The sequence below is a fragment of the Malaclemys terrapin genome, chromosome 23 (assembly GCF_027887155.1).
Source record: "Malaclemys terrapin pileata isolate rMalTer1 chromosome 23, rMalTer1.hap1, whole genome shotgun sequence".
Classification (NCBI taxonomy): domain Eukaryota; kingdom Metazoa; phylum Chordata; order Testudines; family Emydidae; genus Malaclemys; species Malaclemys terrapin.
In genome coordinates this window covers 1479093-1493230 of record NC_071527.1, presented here as the reverse complement: position 1 = coordinate 1493230, position 14138 = coordinate 1479093, and the positions used below count along the sequence as shown (strand labels likewise).

General features: G+C 64.7%; 1 protein-coding gene across 1 annotated transcript; it reads left to right on the top strand.

The window, feature by feature from the left end:
- The first annotated feature begins 5531 nt into the window (after positions 1-5531).
- On the top strand, positions 5532-12146 carry WNT10B (Wnt family member 10B). The gene is made up of 5 exons (XM_054012878.1): positions 5532-5713; positions 7708-7874; positions 9217-9479; positions 10628-10989; positions 11427-12146. The coding sequence occupies exons 2-5, from the start codon at positions 7834-7836 to the stop codon at positions 11883-11885; spliced, it is 1125 nt and encodes a 374-aa protein (XP_053868853.1). The 5' UTR covers positions 5532-5713; positions 7708-7833; the 3' UTR covers positions 11886-12146.
- The last annotated feature ends 1992 nt before the right edge of the window (positions 12147-14138 follow it).

Genomic DNA, 14138 nt, shown 5'->3' with positions numbered 1-14138 from the left:
GTAGCGGATGGGGGCTCAGTTCAGCATCCTCAGGGGAGAGTGGGGTGCAACTGGTTCCCTCTGACATTCAGGGCAGGGGGCCTCCCATGCTCAAAAAGAACCTTTTTTTATTTATTTTTAGAACTGGAAGGGACCCTGAAAGGTCATTGAGTCCAGCCCCCGGCCTTCACTAGCAGGACCAAGTACTGATTTTGCCCCAGATCCCTAAGTGGCCTCTTCAAGGATTGAACTCACAACTCTGGGTTTAGGGGGCCAATGCTCAAACCACTGAGCTCTCCCTCAGTGGTTTGAGCAGTGTGGGTGTCATGTCCCCCTCTAGAGCCTGGCCATATACAGGATAACAGCCTACTACTGCTGCCCACTAGTGGGGTTGCTCCTTTCAGAACATAAGAATGGCCGGACTGGGTCAGACCAATGGTCCAGCTCACCCAGGATCCTATCTTCCAACAGCGGCTGGGTGCTTCAGAGGGAATGAACAGAACAGGACAATTAGCAAGTGATCCATCCCCTGTCGTCCACTCCCAGCGTCTGGCAGTCAGAGGCTTAGGGACACCCAGAACGTGGGGGTGCGTCCCTGACCCTTGGCTAAAAGTCAGTGATGGACCTGTCCTCCAGGAACTGATTTAATTATTTTTTGAACTCAGTGATACTTTTGGCTTTCACAACATCACCTGGCGGGGAGTTCCACAGGTTGACTGTGCGTTGTGTGAAGAAATACTTCCTTCTGTTTGTTTAAACCTGCTGCCTGGTCATTTCATAGGGTGGCCCCTGGTTCTTGTTATGTGAAGGGGTAAATAACACCCGCCTGTTCCCTTTCTCCACATCATTCAAGATTTTAAAGACCTCTGTGATATCTCCCCTCAGTCGTCTCTTTTCCAAGCTGAACAGTCCCAGTCTTATTAATCTCTCCTCAGACAGAGGCTGTTCCATGCCCCCTAAGCATTTTTGCTGTATCTTTTCTGTGATGGGGTGACCAGACCTGCAGGCAGTATTCCAGGTGTGGGCGTCCCATGGATTTATATGGTGGCATGAAGGGATTTGCCATTGTATTATCTATCCCCGTCCGAGTGGTGCCTAGCCTTCTCCTAGCTGGTTTGATGGCTGCTGCACGTTGAGGGGCTGTTTTCAGAGAACTCTCCACGCGCCGGGAAATGGGAGACCTGAGTTCTAATTCCATCTTTCCCACTGACCCACTGCATGACCTCGGGTGAGCCCTTTGTGCCTCGATTTCCCCACCCACCTCGGGCCTGCTCCTTGGTGCCGGGGGAGGAAGGAGCCAGCTGCTGGGGCATGGGGGGAACACGCGCATGCCCCCTGTCTCCCCTGCCTTGCTCCTCGCATGGTCTTTCCCTTCCCACGACAGTGGCAGATTCCTACCTGCCGCATGGGCCGATCCCAGCCCCTGCTCTCTCCACGCAGCCTGGGGGCGAGTCCTGAGGTTCTGGGGCTGTGGGGGCTCCCAATGCAGCAGGCAGCTCTCGCCACGCATCGCCCCGTGTCTGAGCAGGGACACTCCCATGCGCATTCCAGCGCACCAGCCCCACGCCCTCCCCAGCACCAGCCCTGTGGCGCAGCCTTATTAGGAAGCCAGGTGTTGGCTTGGGACGGGGGCAGGCCAGCCCCCCCAGGGAGACAGAGGGGGGACCTGATGGAGTGGGGCTGCATCTCAGCGGGCACTAGTGAGGGTAATGGGGTTCACCCCACCCCGGGCACCGTCCCTCGAGGGCTCCAGGCCTGTGGCTCTGCCAACAGCAAGGGGAGAGATGGGCGGAGATCTCCCTAGATTGGCAGAGGCCAAAAAGAGACCCTCTCCTCTCCCCCCAGGCTGGCCAGGGTCAAGTCCCCAGCAGACCTCAGCAAAGGGTTCATCCTCCAGCCCCGTCAGCCCCAACACAGCTCCCCCTCCCCCAGCTAAGAGCAGCCTCGCTGGCCTAGGTGTGGGGAGGGGGGCAGAGAGCAGCTGATGGGGGGCATTACCCCCTGTTCCCCCCACCCCCTAGCTCCCATGGACCCCTCCAGGCCATTCACAACCGGGGGACAATCTACGGGGGCGGGGTGGAGGTGTCTCTGGCACCGACTGTTTTTAAATCAAGCCTGGATGTTTTTCTGCCCGGGAATCGTGCTGGGGCAGGTCTTGTGCCTGTGTCCTACCAACCAGCCTGGCTGGGCTCAGGGCTCCCTTCTGGCCTCTTGGGATCTCAGCTGGAGACAAAACTCATGAGATCTGTACTGGGTAGCCGGGGCCTTTCCAGACACATTTCCAGGGCTGGATAGAACCCAGGGGTCCTGGCTGCCAGCCCCCCAGCCACTGGACCCCGCTCCCCTCCCAGAGCCAGGGAGAGAACCCAGGAGTCCTGCCCCCCATCCTGTTCTAGAACCTGAAGAGCATCCTTTGCAGAGTGTGGGGCCAGGGCCATGAACCCGCCAGAGCCCAGGGTGTGGGGGAGCCCCCAGGGGCTGGGAAATGTCCCCCTCCACCCATCTGCGGCTCTTGTCTCTGGGTTGGCCCCTGAGCCACCTTCATCTCCAGCAGTCACAGCAGAGACTGCACCTGGGGGGCAGGAGGGTGCCCTATGGGGGGAGGGGAGGAGGCTGTGCTCTAGGGGGGGCAGCAAGGGGGGTTGAAGGGAGGGGGCGGGGGCTGTGCTCTGGGGGGTGGGGCAAGGGTAGCAGGGGGAGCTCTGCTCTGGGCGGGGGAGGTCACAGGGGGGCTGCGCTCTGGGGGGGCTGAGCTTCCGGTGGTGCGATTGGAGGGGGGGCTGCGCTCTGTGCCGGAGGGGTCGTAGGGGGAGCTGCGCTCAGGGCCGGGGGGGTCGTAGGGGGGCTGTGCTCTGGGACAGGGGGGGTCGCAGGGGAGCTGTGCTCTGGGACAGGGGGGGTCGCAGGGGGAGCTGCGCTCTAGGCGGTGGATTTGGCCAAAGGCCCGTACGGCTCTTGTCCCCCCCGCGGAGCCCAGAAGGGCGGCGGGGGGCGGGGGCGCTGCGGGCCCAGTTCCCGGCTCCAGGGAAGGGGGGGCCGTGGCGCGCACGGGCCCTGCCCACCAACCGTGGAGCTGAAACGCGCATCCCCGCCCTGGAAAGTCCCGGGCGCGGGGCTGGCCTGGCTCCAGCTGGCAGGTGGCCGCCCCTGGAGCCGCTCCCGGGGCCTATTGCCCAGGGCCAGGGGCAGGGGCAGCAGCGCCCTCGCCGGCAGCCGGGCCGGGCCCTGCGCTCATGGCGCAGCGCACAGCAGGTGCTGGCTGAGTGCGCGCTCCCTGCGCCAGGGCCCCGGCGCTGCGCCCCTCGCGGGCACGGCGGGGGCGGGGGGAGGTTATAGGCTCGTGGCAGCTGGCCCGGCACAGCAGCGGTGCCCCTGACAGGAGCCCCGGCCCTACGAGCTCCGGGATTGCCTGGGCAGAGATTGCTTGACACCCCTTCGCTGGGCTGGGCAGCCGCCTCTGGGGTGGAGCGCAGCACGTGGCAACAGCTACACGAGGCTTCGGGGAGGGAGGGGGCAGAATGGACTGTCCTGGGGCGGGGCTTACCCCTGACGCTCACCGTACGGCATCCCTGATTTCTAGGAAGCATAAACATTGGGGACCTTCTCTTCATTAGCACAGCACCCCCACCCGCACTGAGTCACCGCTACCAGCTCCTACAGCCCCCGGGGAAGGAGGGGGAGTATGGGGACAGAGAGGGGTGAGCATGGGGAGGGAGGGGCTAGCTAGAGGGGCGCTCGGGGAGGGAGGGTGGGACGGAGGGGTAGCTAGAGGGGTGCATGGGGAGGGTGGGAGGGGTAGCTAGAGAGGTGTATGGGGACTGAGGGGGTTCATGGGGAGGGAGGGGGTAGCTAGAGGGGTGTATGGGGACTGAGGGGGGTTCATGGGGAGGAAGGGAGGGGTAGCTAGAGGGGCACTCGGGGAAGGAGGAGTAGCTAGAGGGGTGCATGGAGACTGAGGGGGGTTCATGGGGAGGGAGGAGGTAGCTAGAGGGGCGCTCGGGGACGGAGGGTGGGATGGAGGGGTAGCTAGAGGGGTGCATGAGGAGGGAGGGTAGCTAGACGGGCGCACGGGGAGGGGTAACTAGAAGGGTGTGTATAGGCACGGGGAGGGAAGGAGAGATAGCTAGAGGGGTGCATGGAGACTGAGGGGGGTTCATGGGGAGGGAGGGGGTAGCTAGAGGGGCCCATGGGGAGGGCTGGCTGGCTAGGGGCGCATGGGGAGGGAGGCAGGGGGTAGCTAGAGGGGCGCACGGGGAGGACTGGCTGGCTGGGGCGGACGGGGAGGGAGGGGGTAGCTAGAGGGGCGCACGGGGAGGGCTGGCTGGCTAGGGGCGCATGGGGGGGGAGGGAGGGGTAGCTAGAGGGGTGCATGGGGAGCGATGGCTGGCTGAGGCGCACAGGGAGGGGAGGTAGCTAGAGGGGTGCATAGGGACAGAGGGGGGATTAATGGGGAGGAAGGGAGGGGTAGCTAGAGGGGCGCACGGGGAGGCGGGGCTGGCTAGGGGCGCATGGGGAGGGAGGGAGGGGTAGCTAGAGGGGTGCATGGGGACAGAGGGGGTTAATGGGGAGGAAGGGAGGGGGTAGCTAGAGGGGCGCACGGGGAGGCGGGGCTGGCTAGGGGCGCACGGGGAGGCGGGGCTGGCTAGGGGCGCACGGGTTGGGAGGGGTATCTAGAGGGGCGCACCGGGAGGGAGGGGGTAGCTAGAGGGGCGCACGGGGAGCGATGGCTGGCTGAGGCGCACAGGGAGGGGAGGTAGCTAGAGGGGTGCATAGGGACAGAGGGGGTTTCATGGGGAGCCAGGGGGTAGCTAGAGGGGCGCACGGGGAGTCGGGGCTGGCTAGGGGCGCATGGGGAGGGAGGGAGGGGTAGCTAGAGGGGTGCATGGGGACAGAGGGGGTTAATGGGGAGGAAGGGAGGGGGTAGCTAGAGGGGCGCACGGGGAGGCGGGGCTGGCTAGGGGCGCACGGGGAGGCGGGGCTGGCTAGGGGCGCACGGGGCTGGCTAGGGGCCGCTCAGCCCATGAGGGCGGCAGGCTGCCGGGCCGGCTGGGCGCAGGCAGGCGGCTCAGGGAGTGGCTGAGTCTCCCCAGATCCAAGAAAAACTTGAGCGCGGCTCTGCAGCGCAGTGTGACCCTCGGATCCCAGCAGGAGCCGGGGGAGCGCGGAGCGAGGGCTGGAGCCCGCCCGCGGAGCCGGGGGAGGGTGCGGAGAACCAGCTCGCCCAGCGGGAGAGCGGGCTGAACCGCGGCACGGGGAGCGAGCCGGGGCTGCAGGGACCGGCATATGGAGCGGAGCGGCTGAGCGGCGGGAGAAGGCGAGAGCGGAGCTGGGGCTGGAGCTGGGCTGGGCGGGGAGGGAGCAGCGGGGCGTTGGGGGAGCGAGCGAAGGGAGCAGGGGAGGAGGGTGTCTCTGGGCCGCACGTCTCAGCTGGGAGCGGGATGCTGGCACTGGATGGACAGGGGTGTGGGGGGGCAGACAGACAGAAGGAGTGTCTGGGGATGGATGGGTGGATAGATACAGGAGCTGTGGGGGGGGATTGACAGGTTAGATAAGTTAGGCAGCATGTGGGCCAGGAGGTGAGTGCAGAGGTGAAGGGGTGAATGGGGAACTGAAAAGAGCGAACGACTGAGGGAAGCCCTGAAGTTCTGGTGAACAAAAGCCAGTGTCAGGGAAGCCGAAGAGGAGAGAGCTGGGGTCAGAGCCAGAGGGAGGCATGAAGGGGACTGCGTGACAGGTGACAGTGAGGGGGATGTGTGGTGCAGTGAGGGGGTGCAGTGTGGGTGCAGTGTGGTGAAGTGCTGGGCTGTGTGTGTGCAGTGTGTGTACAATGCACACTGGGGAGGTGCCGTGCAGTGAGGGGGTGCAGTGTGGTGAAGTGCTGGGCTGTGTGTGTACAGTGTGTGTACAATGCACACTGGGGAGGTGCCGTGCAGTGAGGGGGTGCAGTGTGGTGAAGTGCTGGACTGTGTGTGTACAGTGTGTGTACAATGCACACCGGGGAGGTGCCGTGCAGTGAGGGGGTGCAGTGCGGTGAAGTGCTGGGCTGTGTGTGTACAGTGTGTGTACAATGCACACTGGGGAGGTGCCGTGCAGTGAGGGGGTGCAGTGCGGTGAAGTGCTGGGCTGTGTGTGTGCAGTGTGTGTACAATGCACACTGGGGAGGTGCCGTGCAGTGAGGGTGCAGTGTGGTGAAGTGCTGGGCTGTGTGTGTGCAGTGTGTGTACAATGCACACTGGGGAGGTGCCGTGCAGTGAGGGGGTGCAGTGCGGTGAAGTGCTGGGCTGTGTGTGTGCAGTGTGGGTGCAGGGGTTGTACAATGTGGGTTGTGGGGGGTGTTTCCAGTGGCCCGTGTTTCCAGGAGGGACTTTCCCATGCATAGAAGGGTGGGGGCAGGGCTGTGGTTCTCCTGGGTTCTCCTGGGTTCTCTCCCCAGCTCCAGGAAGGAAGGGAGATCTAGTGGGTTAGAGCAGAGGGGCTGGGAGCCAGGACTCCTGGGTTCTCTCCCCAGCTCCAGGAAGGAAGGGAGATCTAGTGGGTTAGAGCAGAGGGGCTGGGAACCAGGACTCCTGGGTTCTCTCCCCAGCTGCAGGAAGGAAGGGAGATCTAGTGGGTTAGAGCAGAGGGGCTGGGAACCAGGACTCCTGGGTTCTCTCCCCAGCTGCAGGAAGGAAGGGAGATCTAGTGGGTTAGAGCAGAGGGGCTGGGAACCAGGACTCCTGGGTTCTCTCCCCAGCTGCAGGAAGGAAGGGAGATCTAGTGGGTTAGAGCAGAGGGGCTGGGAACCAGGACTCCTGGGTTCTCTCCCCAGCTGCAGGAAGGAAGGGAGATCTAGTGGGTTAGAGCAGAGGGGCTGGGAACCAGGACTCCTGGGTTCTCTCCCCAGCTGCAGGAAGGAAGGGAGATCTAGTGGGTTAGAGCAGAGGGGCTGGGAACCAGGACTCCTGGTTCTCCCCGACACTGCCAGTACCTGGGTGATGCCCAGGTGCCCCCGTGGCTGGGGAGACCCAGGGACAAGGGTTGGGGTTTTTTCAGTGCAGTTTCTTGCGGAGCAGGAAAGACGCTCGGGGGAGGGGGCCGGGACAACGGGCTTAGCCCCGCCTGGGTCTGCCCAGGGTCGTTGTAAGGGTCTTTCCCCCATGGCCGGGGGATCTGCCCTTCAGGGCCCGGTCTGGGCAGGCACGGGGCGACGCCCCTGCCGCGGGTTCCCTGCTCTGGCCCTTGGGATCCCCGCCCGGGTGGGGGCCCTGCAGCCTGGCCCCAGGGGCAGGGTGGGGGTGGGGAGGAGGCTGGGACCCGCCCAGCTCGGCTCCCGCTGTCTGGGGAGAGGGAGGGACCCGCGTCCCCAGCCCCGCCCCTACCCCCGGAGCAGGGCACCTTAGGGTGCGCGATCGAGCGCCTGGGGGGGGGGCGCTCGTCTGGGCTCCCCCGGGCGTTGGGGCCCGGGCTGCGCGGACAGACTGACCGGTGTGTGACGGGGGAGGGACGGGCGGGGGCTGTGTTGGATTCGCCCCCGCGGGATCCCGCTGTCCCTGCGAGCCCGTTGGCTGAAGGGGGCTGGGCTGGGGTAACCCCTCGGGAGCCCTTTGGTGAGGGCGGGGCCGGGGCTCTCCCTGTCCTGCCTCAGTTTCCCTGCCTATACGGGGTTGAGGCCCCGGAGATGACAGGACGTTGCGGGGGACATGGGGGCTGGGACATCTTCCCCCCACTAACGACCCAGGCCCCTTCCAGCCCCCAGCCCGCGGCTGCCCGGAGCAGGAGACGACCCCCCCCCCTCCTCCCCGGGCCGGGACATGAGGGAGGAGGCGCCGCCCGGCCCGCCAGAGCAGCCCCGGCGCCCGCCAGCCACAGCGCAGCATGGGGCTCGCCCCCCTCCTCGCCCTCTGCCTCTGGAGCCGGTAAGCGGTGGGGGGGGACGGACAGGGCCGCGGTCACGCGGGGGCAGGAGGCAGCGGGGTCCCTGGCTGGCCGGCTCCCTGCCCAGCCCGCAGGTGTGTGTCTGCCCCGCCGCGACTCAGCCAGGTACCCCCCCCACGTGCCCCCCTGCACCCTCTGCCCGCGGGCCACCTGGGCCAGGGGCTGGGAGCCCGGACTCCTGGGTTCCCTTCGCCCCAGCGGGGAGTGGGGTCTAGCGGGTAGAGTGGGGGCTGGGTTGGGAGCCTGGACTCCTGGGTTCTACCCTGGTTCTGGGCAGGGAGTGGGGTCTAGTGGGTAGAGCAGGGGGCTGGGTTGGGAGCCAGGACTCCTGGGTTCTAACTCAGCTCAGGGCGGGCAGTGGGGTCTAGTGGGTAGAGTGGGGGCTGGGCTGGGAGCCCGGACTCCTGGGTTCTACCCTTCGCCCCAGAGGGGAGTGGGGTCTAGTGGGTAGAGCAGGGGGCTGGGTTGGGAGCCAGGACTCCTGGGTTCTAACTCAGCTCAGGGCGGGCAGTGGGGTCTAGTGGATAGAGTGGGGGCTGGGTTGGGAGCCAGGACTCCTGGGTTCTAACTCAGCTCAGGGCGGGCAGTGGGGTCTAGTGGGTAGAGTGGGGGCTGGACTGGATTTTGTGCAGGATTATGGGGGTTGGATCTCGTGGTGTGCCATGGAGGGCTATGGGAGAATCTAATGGGGAGCTGAGGAGGATTATGGGGGGCTGGGTCTTGTGGGAAGTCATGGGGAGTTAGGGGGGTTGTAGGGGGGATCTCCTGAGGGTTGGGGGTCACGGGGGGGGGGTTACGTTCCCTCCTCACGGCAAGAAGCTTCGCTATTTCCCCTTCAGCTTCCAGATGTTTTTCTCCACGGCCACCCAGGTTATGCGTGCCCCTCCCTCCATTGCCATGGAAACCCCTATTCTAGACCTGGGGGGCAGGGGGCTCTCGCATCATCATGAGAACACCACCACCCCCGGGGTGCCGAGCCGGAGGGTGACGCACCTAATCCTCAAACCCCTTTAATGTGGTTCCAGGGAGGGGTGTGTGAGTGAGGGGGGAATTTCCCTGCAAACGGGGCCAGGTGCAGAGTTCCTGAGGGGATGGGGGGAAGGGGCCTGGGTTTGCACGCTTTGCACACACGTGTGATGCAGGCTGCACATGGGCCCAGCTGCTAGCAGGGCTGGAGCGTGCATGGCACATTGGACTCCTGGATTCTCTCCCCGGCTCTGGGAGGGCAGGGGAGTCTAGTGGTTAGAGCGAAGGGCGGCTGGGAGCCAGGACTCCTGGGTTCTCTCCCCTCTGCTCTTCTCACGTGCTTTACTTCCCTTCCAGGGTACTGGGTAATGACATTCTGGGGCTGAAGCTACCGAGTGACCCTGTCCTGACCCCCAACACGGTGTGCCTGACCCTGCCGGGACTCAGCAAACGCCAGATGGGCCTATGTGTGCGTAGCCCAGATGTGACCGCCTCGGCCCTGCAGGGCATCCAACTCGCCATCCAGGAGTGTCAACACCAGCTGCGGGACCAGCGCTGGAACTGCTCCAGCCTGGAGGGGGCGGGCCAGGTGCTGCAGGACAGCGCCATCCTCAAGAGAGGTGAGGGGTGGAGGAGGGGGATCCATGCCCTGGGCACTTGCGGGCAGGGAAGGGTGCCCAGCTGTGGGGTTTGCAGTGCCTGGTGTAGGCCTGTCTGGGGTGGGGATAGGAGCATGTGGAGGGGCTGGGGCAGGACTTGGAAGGAGGCAGGGGTCTGGGGGTGGGGAGGCTGCAGGCACTCGGTGCTGTGCCAACCCTCCCCACCCTGCTCTCCGCTTCCCCAGCCTGGCCCCTCAGCACCGCGGCATCAGCTCTGCCCCGGCCTCCTACACCACAACCTGCCCTGTGCCCATCTGTGCCCATCCCTGCTGGCCCCTCCATTGCGACTCCTCCCTCCAGTGCTGCTCTCATGGCGCGTCGGGGCTGCCCCGTCCCTGCTTCCCGTAGCCTGGAGCAGCCTCTGATGTTGCCTTGGCCTCTGCATCAAGGGAGAGGAGCTAAGAATAAACCCAGGATCAAAGCGAGGGATCTGGAGCCAGCCGCGGCCTGCCTGCTCCTGCCGGGGCGGGCAGCTCCCGGGGCGCAGGGAGTTCTGTGGGTCTCAGCCCAACGCCCAGCTGGTGCTAACGGGGCGCCCCAAGGTCCCAGCTCTGTAGCCTGTCCATGCCCATGAAGCTTGGCAGTGTGGCTGGCTGGGAAGTTTTGAGGAGCAGGGTGAGGGGCACCTAAGTTGTCGGCTCTGGAGACCTGCCTTCAAACACCCGCTTCGGTCACAAGTGAAGCGAGTGCAGCTGGTCTCAGCACAGTTCAGCAGGGTTAGTGGTTTCTGTGAGGGGCAGAATCAGAAGAGGGAGAGCGGGGAGCTGTGGGTCGGGACTGGGGGCACTGGCAGAGCTGGGGGGAGCCGAGCTGACTGCTCTGGGCAGCAAGGATCCTGGGTGTGTTTGGAAAGAACCCAGGTGTCCTGGCTGAAATCCCACTCCAGTGACCCTATTCCCCCTCCCCTCGCCCGGCCAGTTTCAGCTGGGTACTCTGTTCCTCCTCGCCTACAGGGCTGCCTCATGCTCCACCCCAGAGGCATCCGCACTTCTGCAGGGGAGAGAGGCATCCCCAGCCACGGGTGCCTGGGTTCCTCCCCATCTCCTGAGAGGCACTTGGGAGGGACCTGGCCTGGTCCCCAGCTCACCCGCTCCCCATGTGCTCCCCAGGCTTCCGGGAAAGTGCCTTCACCTTCTCCCTGCTGGCGGCGGGTGTGATGCACTCGGTGGCCACGGCCTGTAGCCTGGGCAAGCTGCAGGGCTGCGGCTGCGCGTGGGGGGAGCACGGCGGCCAGGAGAAGCAGCGGCTGAAGCTAAACCAGCTGCAGGCGCTGTCCCGGGGCAAGGGCCTCCCTCCTCACCTGGCCTCGCTCCTGGGCGAGCCCGGCCCGCAGGACACCTGGCAGTGGGGCGGCTGTGGGCCCGACATCAGCTTCGGGGAGCGCTTCTCCCGGGACTTCCTGGACTCACGAGAGGTGCCACGCGACATCCAGGCCCGGATGAGGATCCACAACAACTGGGTGGGCAGGCAGGTACGGTGCCCATGATGCAGGGGCACGGGGGGGGAGGCACTGGCACTGGGGCACAGTGCCTGCGGGGCACAGCGGGCAAGGAGAGGAGGGGAGGGATGCTAGGGGGCAGGGGCACGGGGGGGGAGAGGCACTGGCACTGGGGGAGGGGCACAGTGCCTGCGGGGCACAGCGGGTGAGGAGAGGAGGGGAGGGATGCTAGGGGGCAGGGGCGGAGGGGCAGGGTCACTGCTGCTCACTGGGAGGTCCATGGCAGATGCCTCAGGCCAGGCATAAGCAGGATGGGTGCAGCTCACTCTGCATGTGTGTGTGTGGGGGGGCGCTGTCCTGAGCCCCAGCAGGGAGCAGCCGGGGATCAGCAGCGGCAGGCCCCCATGGCAGGTCGCTGCACGGTCCAGTGGCGGGGAGTTCCGCCGGCTCACCCGTCTCCCCCGGAACAGGTGGTGGCGGAGAACATGAAGCGGAAGTGCAAGTGCCACGGCACGTCGGGCAGCTGCCAGTTCCGCACGTGCTGGCCGGTGGTGCCCGAGTTCCGGCTGGTGGGCGCGGTGCTGCGGGAGCGGATGCAACACGCCGCCTTCATCAGCGCCCACAACCGCAACAGCGGCGTGTTCGGGCCGCGGCTGGGCCCGCGCCGCCTGGCCCGCGAGCTGGTCTACTTCGAGAAATCACCCGACTTCTGCGAGCACGACCCGGCGCTCGACTCGCCCGGCACCCGCGGCCGTGCCTGCAACCGCACCAGCCCCCGAACGGACGGGTGCGCCAGCCTGTGCTGCGGGCGAGGCCACAACCTCCTGCGCCAGACGCGCCGCGAGCGCTGCCGCTGCCACTTCCACTGGTGCTGCTCCGTGCTGTGTGATCAGTGCCGGCTCAACACCTGGCTCAGCGTCTGCAAGTGAGGGGGGGCCGCCTGCGCCGCCCCCAGCCCTGCCTCCTGCCCCGGCAGCATGGACGGAGCAGCCCCCCGCCCGCTGCCTGACACGAGGGTCCCTGCAGGTGTTTCGGGGCGTGCGCAAAGGCTGCGGGCCAAAGAGAAGGGCAGCACCCCAGCTCCGCGCCCATAACTCCTAGGGCTTTGTGGGAAGGGAACAAGAAGCGTGGGGAGGGGGGAGGGCGCTGCAGTGGGGCCGGGGGGAAGCTAAGCAAATTTTGCAAATGCTTTAAATGCTGCAGGGGAGTGGGGGAGCAGAGGCATGGGGGGGGCAGAGAGGATGTTATGGGGTTGCCAGGAAGCAGTGGGGCTTTCAGGGGTGGGGCCAGGGGGACACTGCAGGAGCAGTGGGGATGGGGGGGGCTGGTCAGCGGAGCAGTGGAGGGGTTGGGGGGATGCTGCGGGGGCAGTGGGGGTATGGGGAGTGGGGCAGAGCAGTGAGAGTTGGGGGGATGCTGTGGGGATCAGGGGGACACAGTGGGGTTGGGGCGGAGCAGTGGGAGTCGGGGAGGAGCAGAGGGGGTCGGCAGAGCAGTGGGGATCAGGAGAACACAGTGAGGGGTTTTATAGATTCATAGATTCTAGGACTGGAAGGGACCTCGAGAGGTCATCGAGTCCAGTCCCCTGCCTGCATGGCAGGACCAAATACCGTCTAGACCATCCCTGATAGACATTTATCTAACCTACTCTTAAATATCTCCAGAGACGGAGATTCCACAACCTCCCTAGGCAATTTATTCCAGTGTTTAACCACCCTGACAGTTAGGAACTTTTTCCTAATGTCCAATCTAGACCTCCCTTGCTGCAGTTTAAACCCATTGCTTCTTGTTCTATCCTTAGAGGCTAAGGTGAACAAGTTCTCTCCCTCCTCCTTATGACACCCTTTAGATACCTGAAAACTGCTATCATGTCCCCTCTCAGTTGTCTCTTTTCCAAACTAAACAAACCCAATTCTTTCAGTCTTCCTTCACAGGTCATGTTCTCACGACCTTTAATCATTCTTGTTGCTCTTCTCTGGACCCTTTCCAATTTCTCCACATCTTTTTTAAAATGCGGTGCCCAGAACTGGACACAATACTGCAGCTGAGTATTGGGTCGGGGTGGAGCAGTGAGGTCAGGGGGACGCAGTGGGGGCCGGGGGGACACAGTGAGATCTCAGGTTCAGGGCATTGGGATACTCCGGGCATTGGGGGCTGGGGTGGGTATCAGCAGGGGGCCGGGGTGGGGGATGCCGCAGGGTTAATTTATTGCTCTAGGGCAGAGAGCTCAGGGGTTCCGAGCCCCATCAGCGTTACCTGGTCTGTGCGCTCCATGTCTCACTGCCTGTTTTCACACCTGTACCCGATTCTCACGGCAAAGCGCGGCCCCGCTTGGCTATTGTAGCAGCAACCGCCGGTTCCTGTCAGTAAAAGCACCTGCCTGGGGAGTGACTGCGGTGAATTCACTGGCACCGGGTTGCAGTGCCCGGCGCTGCACAGACCCCTTCCTGCGCCGACGCTCGCCGGGTGGGGCCTGCTCGGGTCCCCTCTGCTCTTGTGCCCCTCCTGGGTGCAGGCGCTGGACGGGGCTGGGGCAGCAAGGCCCGTTCCCAGCCCAGGCCCAGCAAATATGTTGGTTAAACATTTGTTAAATGGAAACTGGGAGGAAGGGGGATTAGAGGGGGCTGGGAGCCAGGACTCCTGGGTTCTATCCCTGGTTCTGGGTGGGGAGTGGGGTCCAGTGGTTAGAGGAGGGGGCTGGGAGCCAGGACTCCTGGGTTCTATCCCTGGTTCTGGGTGGGGAGTGGGGTCCAGTGGTTAGAGGGGGGGGGCTGGGAGCCAGGACTCCTGGGTTCTATCCCTGGTTCTGGGTGGGGAGTGGGGTCCAGTGGTTGGGGCGGGGGCTGGGAGCCAGGACTCATGCCTTCCTTGCGAACACACATGGCATGTAGCTGGAGGGCTGGGCTCCCCACAGCTGATAACAGTGCTGCGAGCTTCCTCACAGCAGTGCCCCCACAGCTGAGACTCCGTGCAGACAGGTCCTTGTGTCTCGTTACAGCAGTGCCCCCAATGGGGCTGCGAGCTCCCTGGTGGCAGTGGCTTGCTTGGGCATGGCAGGTTCTCAGTGCCAAGCCCCGTGGCTTGGGCAAAGCAGAGGCCTGGTGCTCAGGGGAGAAGGCTGGGGGCAGTGGAAGGCAGACGGGTGGTCCTGACCCATGAAGCAGACGGTTTGTTGCAGGGAT